Source organism: Hippoglossus stenolepis, chromosome 1 (assembly GCF_022539355.2).
Source record: "Hippoglossus stenolepis isolate QCI-W04-F060 chromosome 1, HSTE1.2, whole genome shotgun sequence".
NCBI lineage: Eukaryota > Metazoa > Chordata > Actinopteri > Pleuronectiformes > Pleuronectidae > Hippoglossus > Hippoglossus stenolepis.
Window position 1 is genome coordinate 25784715 of NC_061483.1, and position 16631 is coordinate 25801345.

At 42.7% G+C, this 16631-nt stretch overlaps 1 protein-coding gene across 1 annotated transcript; it reads right to left on the reverse strand.

Moving 5' to 3' along the window:
- Positions 1-309: 309 nt before the first annotated feature.
- On the reverse strand, positions 310-14172 carry pdpr (pyruvate dehydrogenase phosphatase regulatory subunit). The gene is made up of 18 exons (XM_035151186.2): positions 14056-14172; positions 13143-13416; positions 12443-12576; positions 12035-12116; positions 11434-11597; positions 11106-11227; positions 10591-10708; positions 10002-10151; positions 8571-8763; positions 8206-8330; positions 7600-7755; positions 6247-6380; positions 5911-6059; positions 5716-5828; positions 5030-5124; positions 4850-4939; positions 4568-4750; positions 310-3421 (listed from the first exon to the last, which is right to left on the reverse strand). The coding sequence occupies exons 2-18, from the start codon at positions 13403-13405 to the stop codon at positions 3014-3016; spliced, it is 2679 nt and encodes an 892-aa protein (XP_035007077.1). The 5' UTR covers positions 13406-13416; positions 14056-14172; the 3' UTR covers positions 310-3013.
- Between the last annotated feature and the right edge of the window lie 2459 nt (positions 14173-16631).

Genomic DNA, 16631 nt, shown 5'->3' on the forward strand with positions numbered 1-16631 from the left:
TCCACCTGTGTCTGTGGACATTTAAACCTTTTATTTCATTTATGGTGGGATTTTAACCAATCAGTGTTGGTGTTAATAAGGTACATCTGCCCTCGTAGCAATAATTTAGCGTGGTGTGTTTTAAATCCAATCTCACACTCAATACCCAACCCTAATCTAAACCTAATTTAACTCACTAACAGCCCTTTGAAAAAGTGAGGACCAACCACAATGTTCCCACTCTGTAAGGTCTTTCTTCAAAACGGTCCTCACAAAGATATATAAGTACATGTGTACACACACACAATGAACAGATGAAGCAACTTCAACTTTCTGGTATGAACAATTTCTCTATATTTAACATTAGACAGCCAAACATCAGTTTAATATGATATGAACACAACAGTAGAAAGCTTTGGGGGGAAAGCTGTCATTTACAGATCAGTCCAGTATGAAAGATGTTAAATAAGAGACAAACCACTTCCCCTGGTGTTGAGTATGTGTATGTGACAGATGAGTCATCATCACAACAGACTTCCCTTAGCGTAACAATCTTCTGGACGTACGTTCTCATGTAAAACCTGGTAGATGTGTGTGATGAGAACAGCACAGCCATGGTTAGAGTGTTAATCACAAGCTCTATTGGTTGAAGTGTGATTATGGACCCTTGTACATGAACTGAACAGAACATTTGGAAATGTTACATTTCAACATCAGACAACAGTTCAAGTCCAATGTGGCCATTTAGTTTCAAAGAGTCCAAGCAGAGCATCGCTGCTGAAGGGAGATGTTGGTTCTACAGAGCAGAGGTCAGGGTTAAAGCCCCATAGTGAACACACTGACATAAAGACTCCTTATAATCCACCAGACTCTCACATGCAAACGTTTCATTTAATATTAAGTGCACACACAAAAAAAATTAGCCCTTTATAAGCAATGTGCCGACTCCCTGTTGCAGCTGGAGATGGAACAGAAACACGACACAAGACACACATCTTGTGCACTTTCTCAGCCACACAGCAGCAGCCATGTTGTAAAATGAACACTACGTCCCTTTATCGTCCTGCTGCTAAGACTCGTCTGCTGCCAAACAGCTCGTCAACGCCAACCACACCGAACATTTCCTTGATTCTTTCTTACACCCTTTTGCAGAGTAAAAGCCTGAGGTGTTCGAAAAAAGAGTCACACTCACGTCAATGGAGATTTAATGAGGCCGTCTATATTCTCATTTTGTCAACACTGCAGCTGCTTTCTGGAACATCCAAACTGAAAGAGGCTGCAATCTACTCTCAGAGGTGAAAGTGCTTCAGACGGGCCCCAAATGAATGAAACTGCTGCTGCTGGAGTTTAAGAGGATTTTCAGGGAAAGAAAATAAATAAATCTCGTAATTAAACCGAGCAAATAAATTCATGATTATAACAATAAAGTTGGAGAGAGCGTAAATAGAAAAATAAGCAACAGCCTTAAACAAATTCAATAAACATGAACATTGATTTAGCTGTTGCTCCCAGCTTAAATGTGTATGTGTTCCGTCAGTCAGCCGGGGAGAGGTGGGTGGTGTTTTATTTACGTCTGGATCACAGATTTTGCCTTTAAATTCTACCATCCACCCTCCTAAAGTCAAGGCACTCAGGCAGAGTACGTGACCAAAGCGACCTCTGCTCTTTCATTTGGCCAGACAAGCGAATGTTCATGATCCCACAGTTTGCTGCAGAGCCTGTTGACACCAGGAGACAACAACAAGCGAAATCCCTACCAGCTCCAGGCCTGCTGTTCTGTGGCTCCCCCACACCAAATTATATTATAGATGTTCTGTATTCAAACACGCAGGTTGGAAAACATCAAGCTGCTGCTGCATGTTGGGAATATTCTGGAAAGCATTTGAAATAATCCATGATCAGAAGGACGACTGCAAGGACGAAACTGCTCAAACTGACGATTCATACGGCCGATATAACTTAAAACTGACATAGAAAAAATGTGCAGTACAGAAAATAGAGATTTTATACATACTAGCTATACAAAAATACTTTGCTTTATCTTAAATGGAGTCCTTCCTTTACATAAATGTCTAAACTCTGAATCAGGCAAAACTCAAATTGCCAATGTAAGAAAACGTGGACTCCAGTCAACAGGTCTGGGACTACAGCTCCGCTTGCAGCTCTCCCAGCCTGGTTTCACCGAATATCTGCCACGCATTCAACAGCATGAATACAACAAAACATCAGCATCAGAGGAGCAACGCTGATTCCAAACGAGCACAGAACATAAATAACAGGTTGGATTATATTACCGCGAAACTCACAGCAAAATAACCCCAGAAAAGTTGATGGTAAAAAGGGTTAAAGAAAATGGGTTGAGGCTTTTAGGAAGCGTTTTCATCAGGAGTGCAAGTGGTAGTAATGGGCGGCACACAAAGCAATGGTTTCATAAAGATAATATCAGGCCTTTCCCCCTGACTGGGGAGGATATTTTCCTGTTGTAAGACACGTCACATCACTCGCATTCTTTAAAGCAGCAAATGTTTCAACTTGAGAAACAGAGTCAACATCTACACACACATCAGCTCTGAATTTCTTTTCAAACTCGTAACAATGACAGAAACGCGACTGGAGACGATTGTCGGTCGAATGAAAATTCCCTTCTGGACGAGTTAAAGTAAACAAAGTGAACAAAGTTCTCAAGAGCTAGTGTTGGTGTTGCCTTGACAAAGGCACTTAACTGCAGGTTGTCCCAGTGAAGGAGGCTCTGAGACTGTGTGGACTGTGTTTGATTGCTAAGGAGGAAAGGACTGAAAAAGAACTACACACTTACATGACACAGGAGCTCAAGCACTTGGCTCCTGTTAAATATTGCACTTTGAAAGAGGGATATGCGACGTTGAAGTTAAACATTAAAGGGACCAGGAGTGATTGTGCAATCAGCCCTCTGAGCGGGAGCCAGAGAAGGGAAGATAGGTTGGCACTGTGAGTTAAGTGCAGGAGTGGATTTGGTGATCTGAAGGAGTATCAGAGGATTTTCTATTTCTCTGCATCACTTCCCCTGGAGGTTGCTGAGCTCAATGTCTTCCTTGCGGCGTTTTTGTTGAGTGAACAGTGAGCTAAAGGGGTAGAGTTTGGCTTTGGCTGGGTAGCGCTGGCCAGCAATGTCCACCTCATAGTCCCCACGGTTGATGAAGTCTGGGGTGATGGGTGTGGGGAGCCCCTCTCGGCCTGGTGGCGGAGATACAAAGCCAAGGCAGACGTGGCGCTCCAGGGTGTAGCTATAGGCGCTGCTGGTGGTTGTCCCGGCCAGCTGGCCGTTACGGTAGATGGGCTCCCCCCACCACGGCCACAGGTCTAGCTCAGTGTCATGATCCTCGAGAACCAGCATGACAAACCGCCGGAACACACCATCCTGACGCTGCTGCAGCAACGCCTCACGGCCGAGGAAGTCTTTGTCCTGATGGTGGGCAGACAGGACAGAGGTACAGACACAGGACAGGATGGGAGGAGGATGAGGAGGAGGAGGAGGAAACAAGAAGAAGAAGAAAATGAAACAAAAAGGAGTGAGGGAAGTGGACAAAAAGTGGAGGGGAGGAAGAAGAGAAGAGGAATATGTAAAAGATGAGGAGAGATAAACAGGAGAGATTAACAACAGAGAACTGTTAAACTGCTTTCAGACCTGAACTGAACTTCTGATAATCTGACATTCTCCAGAGGGGCTGCATGTGAGAACGCAAATGGCCGAGGGAGAGGCTCTGGACTTTCTCCAGAGTTGCTCCTGCCAGCCCCCTAGTAAAAACTCTGCTTTACACATAAAAGACGCAGACGTCAATTTAAGCTGCCTTCAGACATGCACTGAACTCCGGAATTTCTCTGCACTTTCTCTGAAAGAGGAGCATGTGTGAACGCAAATGTCAGACTGAGAGCCTCCAGATTGTCTGTGGACTACTCCACCTGGCCCCCTCGTATAAAGTCAGCATCAAACCAGAAAAATCTGATGTCCTGGAAAATGAAAATAACAAAAAGAAAACCTATCTCCAGATGAAAAAGACACAGACAAACACTTTAACTTAGAGAGAGAACACGTGATCTCAGCAGCAGAACGGCTTGAGGTTATGAAGCCTGCCCTACAAACAAATAACATCCTCAAACATGACACTGAGCTGTGTGAATACAGGAGCAACAGCAAACCACAGCTTTTTGATCTCACACATTTCTGCATTAACAAAGACTGATCATCTGAAAGCAACTGAAACTAATTGCACACTGTGGGTTCCAGTCTTTAACACTTTGACTCATTATAGATGTGTGCAGCAGACAGTCTCAATGTGACTGATGGTAATCTTCAGGTAAACTAAACCACTCTCAGTGTTCAGGGCCACCTGTTATGCCTGCAGGTGCAGTCTGGTGACATTTTCTTTTCCATCCCGGCAAAGACTACAACCCATATGTTGACGGCTTCAGTACAGCAGAGCCTCTTAGTATTCTGCTCCTCTCTCATCTTTAAACCAAGTCAAACTTAACAGAGAGCTTCAAAAAAGCATTTTGTACAATAATTAATATAATGCATCAATACTGATACGCAGCCCGAGTGTCTACTGACCGTGTCAAACTTAACCCTGAACTCTCGTCCACATTCCAGCGGGGTGGTGAAAGCGTCCAGGTCCTGACCCCAGAAGGCAAAGAACTTCTCTATGCGAAGGCTGCGCAGCGCGTAGTACCCTGCGTTACGAATCCCGTACTTCTGACCCACTGACATCACCTCGTTGTACACATGCAGGGCATACTGTGGGGAGCAGAGGAAGACAGTGATGAACTTCAAGTACTGTGTAATAAAAGCTTAGAAACCATCCTGTGACTACATGTTAGTGTGTGCAGGTTGAACCTCTATGGGGATGTAGAGCATGAAGCCTGGCTCTCCAGTGTGAGTCATACTCATCACTCTGATCCCGTTGGCATAGCCCACACTCATCTCCTGTAAACACACACAAACACAATCAGTTACCATTCATGTCAACGTGGAGATAACCATATAATGTTACTGTTACTAGCCGTTGTTTCTTACCTTACAGAACATGGAGGGGAAGTGGTCAGGTGTCATGGAAACATATGACAGCTCAGCCAAAACATCCATTGCACGAGGTCCAATCAGATTTAAAGCTGCGGGTAATAGAGAAAGAAAGATCGCCGGGTTAACAAAGCTCAGCCCAGGTCAGGTACTTCCTCCCTCCATGTTTCCTGACCTGGACCACAATCAGTAGTAATAATATTAAAATGTACAAAGGAGATGAGAGGGACTCAAGTCAGAGGTGATAGTGTTCTTTTTCTTTTTTTAACAAAAACCTGACCTAATTGTACTTGTAACTTAAAAAGGAATTATTAACTAATAATAATAATTAGTCTTAGTTACCACCAATAACATCTGGATCATTAGATTAGGGATATACTGCACAGTGCCTGCACAAGTTGGTTGGTTGGTGTTTTATTTGGTATACAGAAAATGTATTTATACCTGTAAATGTTGCTCACATTTCAGACAGTTAAGGTAATTACATTACAAACATACTGATTATTTTTTGAATGTGTGATTAACCACCCACTTAAATCATACTGATGTCTCACAATTGCCAGAATCAGGTCATGTAATAAAGGTTCTGAGCAGATATCTGATGTCGTGCATTGCTTCCAGTGTCTAAAATAGTGTGGCCAGTAGATGGCAACATCACCGCAGATCAAGTGTGCTGCGCTTACCTGTGTACTTCCAGCTGACATCCTCTAGGTGGAGCTGTGGTTCATTAGGCATGTGTTTCTTTATCCAGGACCAACAGTGGACCTGCTGGTCTGTCGGAGAAACGATGAAAAAGCTGCAGAGGAGAAGAAAAGTGTGAGTTTTTTCAAGTGAATCATTATAAACTACAGGTGTACAGTGTTATTTGTGGTTCAAACCTGTTCTTGCTGAGGCGGACAACGCTGCAGTCGTTCTCGTAACCTCCCTTCTCGTTCAACATGCCGGTGTGGACGATGTGTCCAACAGGAACATCCAGGTCGTTGGCACACAGATGCTGCATCAGCTCCATAGCCTGGTCTCCTGTTGCCTGGGACATCAGGACAGAGCAAAGGGGTTAACTTGGTAAACACAAGCTGACAACACTGACTGGCTGTGACCAGAGGGGAAATATATCATTTTAAATATGAAGCCACAAGCAAGCGCAGCAGCAGTTTAATGCTTTATGTGATCCAGTGTTGATTAACAATTATAAGCTGTCATGCATCATCACTCACAGTCAGTTCAAACTTGGTGAAGGAGGACATGTCAATGACACACACGGCCTCTTTGCAGCATTTCACTTCTGCTCCAACAATGTCAAACCAGTCTGGTTTGTAGAAGGTCTTACTCTGGTCCAGAGAGAGCAGATCTACAAACACATACAGTAAAACAGATCAATAAAATCAGGCATTAGAGAAAATACACTTCATCGTGTGCTGTGGAAATGCTCAAACCACAACAAGACATTTCATTTATCAGACTTCATTAGATTCAAATTCCCCACTTGCTACTTTTAAATCTACAATTAAAAAGAGCTCTTTAAATGGAAATTCTCTCAAGATTATGAGCAGCATTTTTCCAGAGACTTCCCCGATGTGACAATAAGAAAATTAAGCAAAACTGTAAATCATCTGCTGATAGAAGCAGTAACAGCCAGTTGATCCTCAGTCTTTCACAGTCCTTCACAGTGTACAATATCAACAGAAATGTTTAAAGAAATGATCAATCATATAATGTCATTATCAACAGTTCAATCCCAGCAGCAGGTGACCTCAGTCTGTTGTACAGTTTCTGTCAGAGAGGAGGGAACTTATCATAAAAGTGTGATGAGATTGTGTCATTTCTAGTTGCTTTATTCATTGTTGTGTTATGATTCTCCTTCTTCGGTCGTGTCAGCTCCGCCTACACATCTGCCCCAAAAAACATTCAAGCGTGCAAGAGATCTTTGATGAACGGTTGTTACCAGGGAGGATGTGTTTTCCAAGCTGTCTTTCTGTCTGTCAGCAAGATTATTAAAACATTACAGAACTGATTTCTGAGAAGTGCGGGAAGGAGGAAATCATGAAATATTGGGTGGATTTAAAGATACAGGCAGATAAGGATTTTGTTTTACTTTCATTAACTTGGAGAAATATGGTTTTGGCCTTGGCAGAAGTATGTGCTCTACAAGCATCCTTCCTAGTTTTATTATTAAAACCTGGTTTATCTTAAGCCATGATGGCTAATGACTGCTGCACATCACACTACCCGGACTCTATAAAGCCAACCTCTAGCTAGAACACACTAGTGCTGTAAACCTTTACAGAGAAAATGATCAGCAAACACCTGTGAAATACTGGTCACATTACTTTGATAAATTTACTCAAGCAGACACTGTAGTAGAACATATAGATATTGGTTTTCTATAATCTTAAATTGTAGCCAAATATCAGAGTGTGTATGACCTGTGCAAAAGAAGAATTTCATCAAAACATACTGACCTGGGAGTTCTTCATGAGTTTAATAAAAATAATTGATTTGTGAAGCTCACTCAAAAATGTAAGATAAAGTGAATGTAGATTGTATGTTTGCTGTTCAGTAATTCTTACCTTTCCCATGAGGAACAAAGTATTTGGTCCTCTCAAAGCCATGTTTCTCCATCCAGCGGGCTCCCTGAGTGTCCAGGCGGTCGTACAGAGGACTGGTCCTTAGCTGACGGCCAGTCTGAAAGTCCCAGCGAGGAACCTTCAGTTCATACAGCAGAGCTGGACCCAAACACACACAGACACTTTGAAGCACCACAGCAAAACTGTCAAAAACAGTTAACATTCATAGAATTATAAGCACAGGAAAAACTAAATTATGACCAAGAACATGTTAATTGTTTTTTAGGCCATCAGCTCCAACTAATTTACCAAATATCAACATCTTTCAGTTATTCTGATACATTTTGGATGGCAAAAAAATGAATTTTCCAATCTGATGCTTAAACTCTGTTCTCTTACTGGTTTCATGCCTGAGAGGGAAGTTTTTTTAATAAGAAATATTGCTTTTCCCTTGGCATCACCCATAATATGTGAATAATGGGGAAATAACTAGCTTGTCAGACTAGAGAGATTGGGTTAATAATTCAGTGCATAATTTTTTATTATCTTTAACAAATACAAATATTAAAATGGTTAAAAAAACGTAACCCTTAAAAGTATATTACTCACGCATGACTTCCATTACTCTGTGTCTCAGGAAGGTTCGGCTGCTCTGCAAGTTACCAAAGCGTTTGATGTCCAGTGGCCACACGTTGGCGGTGGGGTAGCCGTAGGTCATCCACTCTGCCAGGTACCTTCAGAACAAATCACACACAGACACCATTTGTGCTTCATTGCAATGCAACCAAAACATATCACAATTCTGATCGCTGCCATTTAGAAACAGATTAGTTTCTGTGTCAGTCACAAACCTAAATAATACATTCAGGTGTAGAATAAATTTCAGTCTGGTCTTCAAACCCATTTGATAATGTTCATTCACATATACACCACAGGCTGTCCTCCAGCAAATACATTTATATACACATCCTTACTTGCCAGCTCCTCCAGCGAAAGACAAACCGGAGGAGTTCATCCCTGCCAGCACGTAGTATCCAGAGACGCCCGGTGTCTCCCCCATCAGGCAGCGCATATCAGGCGTAAAGGACTCTGGACAGTTGACCAGCTGATGGATCTCAGCGCTCTCTAGACCAGGCATTCTCCTCATCAGAGCTGTGAGCATTGGCTCTGGAGGCAAACAAGACAAGGATGTTGATCTAAATTTTCTTTTTAGAAAGTTCATAAAATATCCACATCAATGTGTAACATTTAAAATGATAAACAAACCCTTATATGATAAAGTTCACTATGCCCGTCCCGTATTTCCCCATAAACCACAGTCTTCCTGTCACAACACGAGGCGGCTACTTGTCTTTTTGACCTTCTCTGTTGTTTCTAGCATTAATAAAAAACAAACAAAGAAGAAATACTGGACTTGGCTTAAATTGCCTTTTGATTTATCTCCACCACCAACAGCGCTGTACAACTGTGAAAGATTCCACAAGCTCAAGCTCCAGCTGCACAGCAGGAGGTGTAACCTTTTCTCACATTGTGCCATAAACAGACCAGCAGGTATTCTTTCATGAAAGACGACCCTAAGGCAACAGTGTTCAGTGCTGTGTCAGTAGAAGCTACATTGTGTTACCGCTCTTTCCTCCAATTCTGTGAATTAGTTTGATAATTTCATTGATTTCATTGGTTTCTTAGATTTGATCACAGACTTGAAACACAGCACAATAAAATGGAAAACTCAGTTGTACGAAAAATAACTGTGATTACAGTTGAAGAACAAGCCCTGACAGCTTGGTCTGACGCAGTGTGTTGCTGCAGTTCAGGGCCAGTTGTTGACACACTGCTGTCTTTATGACAACCTGTCAAACTGAATGAGAAATCTCAGATTACCAGTTTAAGGCCAAGGCCAAAGGACAGGTGTGCGTGCTTGTGTGCATGCTTGTGTGCATGCTTGTGTGCGTGCTTGTGTGCATGCTTGTGTGCGTGCTTGTGTGTGTGCATACGCCTGTGGGGACATACATACATACCATACAATTAACATTTTAAAAGTCTACAAAAAAGATGCCTGAACTGACCCAGTTTTTTTTCTTCTATCAACAAGGGATGATTATAAACTTATTAATAAATAAAAAATCCATGAGTATAGCCTCGCCAAAAACTTATAATTAAATACAAATAATACTTATGTTATGTATATACTTGAGATAGAGTGGAGTTGAAACTCTGAGACGACTTTGACAGCCAAGTGTCTCGAGTGATGTGTACCAATAATATCTCAATGTACAATTGCTCAAAATAGTTTTAAATATACAAAATAAGTTTAGATGTGCAAATTAAATCTTTGTATGCAAAATATACAGATTGCCTCTCCACCTCCCTCGCCTCCCATCCCTCCCTCCAGCTCTCTCCTTTACCAAAGTGGTCCCAGTCCTCCTGCATGTTCTGGATCTCCAGCTGGTTACGACCCTCTGTGAAAATGGGTTTGGGATTCTTCTCAAAGCCCCCTGACAGAAGGCCACCCTGCCATGGCCGTGCATATATCCTGCCGTCCATATCGATCACCACTAAAGACAAGACACAAGTCAGTTAGATCACCTTCTCTCTCGTTTGTAACAAACCTGCAAAACCATTTAATGGACATTAACACAAAAGGATTATAAAAGTTTTACTGTAAATAATTATTCATTTTCTGAGTATATTATCAATTATTATAGACTGAATCATGCACTGCACTGTAGTGATGGTGGTGTTAATAGAGGAACCAACTACAGTTTGTGTGCAAATGGTGCTATAATGGCATCAGACTTCAGCATGACTCACTGGATGACTACATCTTAGAAGGCTGACTGATGCTTGTCGTAGTATTGTACTGACACTACATTCTTCTTTATTACGGACATGACTTTTTGCAGGAGATTGAGTGATTGGAATTTGAAATATGTTGGTAAATGTGTATCTGCTGCAAGAGATGGTTAATTTTCCTGTGAGGTTAATGTGAGAGACCTGGCGTGCCGGCGGGAAGTGGCTCCTGGAGAGGTTTTGTGAGGAGGTAGAAGTGTTCACAGCCATGAAGAGGAACTGAAACCTTCATCTCACTTGCCTGGCCAAGCTCGTAAGCCCACTGGAGAAGAGACAGGCATTACAAATATGTCTATGTTGCTGCTAAGAAGACGGGTATATTTCTCACAACAGCACATTTCACATAAAACAGACTATTTTGTACAGTCAGGACTCAAACTCAGATCTAGCATGTCAGGCTAACTTCAGCCACCCCCATTAGAGTGGCAAATGGTTCCGCTGCTGTAATAAGGATATTTGCTGTGCGACATGCTACAGTCTGTGATCTCAATCTTCCCAATGTTTAGTTATATCTGGTTTATAATGTAGGCAACAAGAAGAAGAAATTGACATGATCCCCCAAACGCTGACAAAGCTTTTCCCTCAGACTCCTTGATTTAAGATGGCCCTGCGATTCATTGATGCTGACATGTATTCCTCAATTCCACTCCGAGGTTTACCTGTCCCGCACAGTTGACGAAGTATTCACACTCAATGGAGCCCCGGTCAGTCTCCACTGCCATCACATGACCCTTCTCCACCAGAACCTGCTGAACAGTGGTCCGCTCCAGGATTTGAACCCCTGGATAGTATGAGAAAGATGAGGGGATGATAGAGTAAGCAAACAGGAGAGAAGAAAGGAGGAGGGAGGGAGGAGATGACAATGAAGAGGATGAGCAGAAGGTGGCAGAACAGTAAAATGGCTTGAATTAAATATTAAAGTACTACTGGTTAAACATTTCATAGAGTGTTCCATTACTGGTCCATCAAAGGTAAGTTCTGAGTTACCTTGTCCAGCAGCAGCCACAGCCAAGGCATGGTTAACTTCAGGTGGAGACACCACAGCATCATCAGGGAGGTGGAGCGCCCCTACCAGGTCATGAATATTAACAAGAGGGTGGAGTTTGGCCACTTCCTTAGGTTTAATGATGTTACAGCTGATCCCCATTACCCTAAGGATAGAAGATAGAGACAAAGGCTTAAAATGAATAGAGATTTTACATCTGCATACTTGTTCTTTGCATCAGTGTGACATCAGCTTAAAATATCATGACAAATGTTTGTGTGATGACAATATCAGACAAACAGTTGGAGTGGAAGACAGAGATAGAGCAGCTGTGTGATCATAGTTGGGATTTTCTACCAGTAATAAAATTGTCCAGTCAAAGAAACAAGGTAATCTGTCTTGTTTATATGTTGGAGCAACATATTACCACCAGGCTCAGAGTTTATGCCCTGGAGTGGCAGATCTAGACAAAACTCAGTTACAGTATATCCACTAACTCCGGCTGGACTTGAATAGTTGTTCATTAAAAATCCCTTGGCCGCTTGACAGCAACCCCCTTCCACATAAAAAATGTAATATTGACTTGGGGTTTTCAGGTCTTACTTTAGTCGGGATGCCAGGCGCTTCAGAGATATGAAACGATCCTGATTTTGAGCCAAACACAAGGACCCTGTCTTCACATAACCTAAAACACACAGAAACACAGAAAACAAAGCCATATTATGTAACTCATTAGATCTCAAACCAGGTTATTTCGCAAGTAAAGTCAAAATGATTGTCCTCAAACTCAAAGTGATCATCATTCAAGCAAAGACTGTAATATGGATAGATAAAATAATGAAACAAAAAGCGTATTAATCTTGAAAATATTTAAGGGTTTAGGGAAACTTATAAGCCACATGGACAATAATTATTCACAACAATGAGTCAGATCATAAACCTTTGTCTTCATGAGTAGCGTAATGGTTTGGGTCAATATGAGTAAGACATAACCATGTCACAGAGGCAGACCTGTTTTGATCCCAGTGTCCTCCTCCAGCTGCTGGTAAAGGCTGTTGGAGTAGTTGGCCATTTGAACCTCTATGGAAATAGGCTTGGCCACACTGACGATGCCAGCACACAGTCTGGTGGTTCCTGCACCAAGTCTGTTATCAGGACAATAAAACAATAAAGCATTATTTCAACATTCCCCAGGTTTGTCCAAAAGCTAAGGATCTGGAGCCCTAAGCCAGACAATAAAAGAAACATCACAGACTGCAGAACCCTCCGGCCAAGATGTGAGAGACACACACACCCAGGTCTGATCAGCGTGTGGTGGGCCTGCCTTAGTGGAGGGTGTCTTCTGACTAAAAGGCCGAAACACCCGATGACACTAAGGTAAACAACTGATGATATGTCCCTTACAGCTGCTGGTTGTCGCCATTGTCCTGTTTTAAAATAATAGAGCAATATCCAACCAACTCTTTTTACTTCTATTGCCTCCTCACTTAAAGACTGTCTGTATCTGCCCCCCCTCCGAGAGGCCTTAAGAGGTCAGAGTTGGTGGCAGAGCTGCGAACTTTGGGGATCCGGTTTCCTAAAGGCCAACCACAAAACTGGGTCTGAAATATGATTCATTAAATTGAGGACCCTTAAAATTCATCAAACCCCCGACCACCTCTACAATATCACACATTCCTACTACCTAAAACTTTAAAGATATGTATCTCACCTGCCCTGCTCCAGGAGCACAATGTCAGTCCAGCCCAGTTTGGCCAGGTGGTAAGCTACTGATGTCCCCACTATACCTCCTCCACAGATCACCACCCGGGCCTGGCTGGGCAGAGGCAGCAGCTGGGAGTCTCCGTTGACGGCCATGCAGTGAGGTGAGGTCCAGAGGGCCCTGCCGGACAATCTGTAGCCCGTGTGGGGAAGCAGCAGCCTGGGGAGCAGGACAGGGGACAGAGCCCTGGTGCCCCGCACACAGCTGCACATAGCTGTGCTCACTGCACACAAACAAACACACAGCCTCACACACTGGTCTTGTATTCACGAGCCAAGGTTAATATGTATGTCAATACTGCAAATGTCAAAATCTAACTCCCTTTAGGTTGCATGAAGATGAATGTTAATCTTCATCCAGTGCAGTTGTTAGGAGAGCAGTGGGAATGCTGTTTAGCTGAGCTAACACGCTAACCCTGGGTGACATTAAGAGCCACATCCAGCAGTGTGGCTGGTGGAGACCGGGCCTGAGAAGTCGACAAGGTTGACTTGAAATAGACCTTGAGCTGTCACAGTTATGTTTCTCTCTGATGTTAGCTCCCAACCGTCGCTGCACCTACACGTTTAGCAGCACAGCTATTAGCTGTGTTTTAGCTGGTGTTACGTTTAGTTGTCATTTAACATTAGCTTAGCTGTACAGAGCCCATCCTGACTTGTACATCGTTGAAGTTTCGAGAAAGTTTACTGACATTTTCTTTTTTTTTCTCATATAGTTGCAGTTAGCATTGCAGTTAGCTAGCGACAATAGCTTAGGCTATGGGACAGCTAGCTACAGTTTGTTATTTAGCTGCACCGGTGCTAAGCCGTGAAGAGACAGTGCTGTCCCGGGGTTTCTCTCACTGCCCACGGCGACAGAAACTCACAGATCCGGTCAGGTCCAGACGCTGTTAATGTCAGGAGCGAACTGCCGAGGCTCCGAGATACGACACAGACACAAACAGCAGCAGCTTTCAGCTCCACTATCAAATGCCTTCAGCACCAAGAGGAACATCCGGTCTAAACCTTCACAATTAAATCTTACTTCTCCTTAATACGTCTACCACCAATAGAGCATTATTAATGTGCTCTCTCATACTCTGTTGAATCATTTAAACTGTCTTGTTCATATTTTCTATCAATTTAATTTTTAATAAAATATAAAATCTTTGGGAATCTCAAATGCAGTGAATGTAAATGCAGTAATACAGATAGGCGTGTACACCAGTGACCACTGAGGGGCGTCAGAGGCCTGGTTTGTCTGTAAAGTGGAAGGTAGTGCACTGTGTCCGCATGGTTGATGCAGTGTTTGAATGGAAGTTGCAACAGCTCCCCTCCATCAATACACATTGTAGAATATAGAATATGTTGAATATCCCTTGTACGTCTGAAGGACTACCAGTAGATGTTAGCAGATGTTAGGGACATAACTTCAGTCGTGTACCTTAGTGGCATCAAGTGTTTTGGCCTTGTTATCAATGATACAGGCCGAACGCTGAGGCTAAAGGTAAATCTGACTGGCTACTGGCTTGTATGGGAGCACTATGAAAGCCATGTGGCTGCTCAGGAGATCAGACATCATTACCTCTATGCAGGCACGTGCACAGACATTTTGGGGGGCAGGTGCTCAAACCAAAAAAAACCGGCATAACTCAGTCCTACACTCTGTCTGTCCTTCCTCATCTGTGATGGGCTCCTCTGGACCAGGTAGGGTTACTGATTCTCCCTCATTTGTTTTACTAGTTGATGGCCTGATCCAAGATAAAAGAGAGCTGCTACCCTGAGCTGCTTGCTGCAGTTCCCTGTCCTTCTGCTGTTGGAGTCTCTCTTTTCTTGGCATTATGCTGCAAATTTTGTAAATGAGATAAATCAATGTTGTGCATAATAATCAAGAGTGACTTACATAATCTCTATAAAGCTGACAACACAGAACACACACATTTTTTTTTACTGTTTTCTGACAGAGTTGAAGCATAAGCAGCATTACACTAATAATATACCACAATATACCTCACCAGACTGCCATGTAGCTCAACTTAAGACCTACCTTTCATTTCAATAATTACGATTTTAAATGAAACAAAACTAGTGAACTTGTCTAATTTGTAGAACAGTAAAAGTGCCTTTAAATTGCTCTGCCTGTCTGCCTGCCTGCCTGCCTGCCTGCCTGCCTGCCTGCCTGCCTGCCTGCCTGCCTGCCTGCCTGCCTGCCTGCCTGCCTGCCTGCCTGCCTGCCTGCCTGCCTGCCTGCCTGCCTGCCTGTCTGCCTGCCTGCCTGCCTGTATCTCGCTCCTCTCTCTCTTAACTGTAAACAGCTGGACAAGGCTTTGAAATCACGGATTTCGTGAGTTTTTTGTTTGTTTATTTTTTAGGAAGCGTCGGACCAGTTGCGACGTAATGTTTTCAGCAGCGCTAATGTTGTGGTTAATTTATCACCAAACAACGTTTGTCTGATGCTGCGGGTCAGAGGAGAAGTAGGCTGCAGCCGTTTGGCCTGGCGCTCAGCACTGCATGAGCACTAAGTGGAGGAGGGAGGGGCGCGGCGGGGGCTTGTGAGCGCCGCGGAGCATGTCGGGGCGAAGTTCTCACAAGAACTCAAATAAATGCCCCGTCAGATATCAAAACACATTTGGGGGGAATTGATGACAGAGAGAGTAATTTTTATTCTTAAATATTGATGAATGAAGAAAAAATTGTGCTCCAGCAGAAGGGGCACTTTTCTCATCCAGGGCCAAAGGGCAGGTGCTTGAGCACCACTAGGGGTCTGTCTGTGCACGTGCCTGCCTCTATGCCTTTTTAAACTAAACGCTCATTTTAGAACAAGATGGAGAATATCCCTTGTACATTCTACCGCTCTTATTAATGCCTACCACCAGTTGATGTTATCGGACGTTAGTGAGCACCAGTGGATGTTAGGAACATATCTTCAGTTTTGTACCTTAGTATCATCTGGTGTTTCAGCCTTTTAATCACAAGACACCCTCTTCTAAGGCAGAAATACACTTCTTCTCTGGAGAACGTCTTGTGAGTACTTCTTGTTTTCATGAAGCCTCAGAGTTGAACTAACACACCATAACAAAGTAGCATGGAAGAGTGAGTTGGGTGCATTATAAGAAAATAATGAATTTCAAATCATTAAATAATTCCAGTATGAATTATTATATAATTATGAATTGTAAGTTCGTATTATACATCCATGAATATGCCCTGAAATGTTTGGATACCAACATAAACTATATTCAAGGTTTTTTAAAGTCCACATGTAGACTATAGATAGCAGCATACATCTATAGAGACTTTATTTTTAAGGTAGTGACAAACTAACTTACCAAATTGGTTCCACTTTCTAATCAGTCATCCTTTATAAATAAGAAATTAGTTGGAATAATGGATTTATTATTGGTAAATAAAATGCGTCATAGATGAGCAATAAGTCATTGATAGTTATAAGCCACTAATTAGT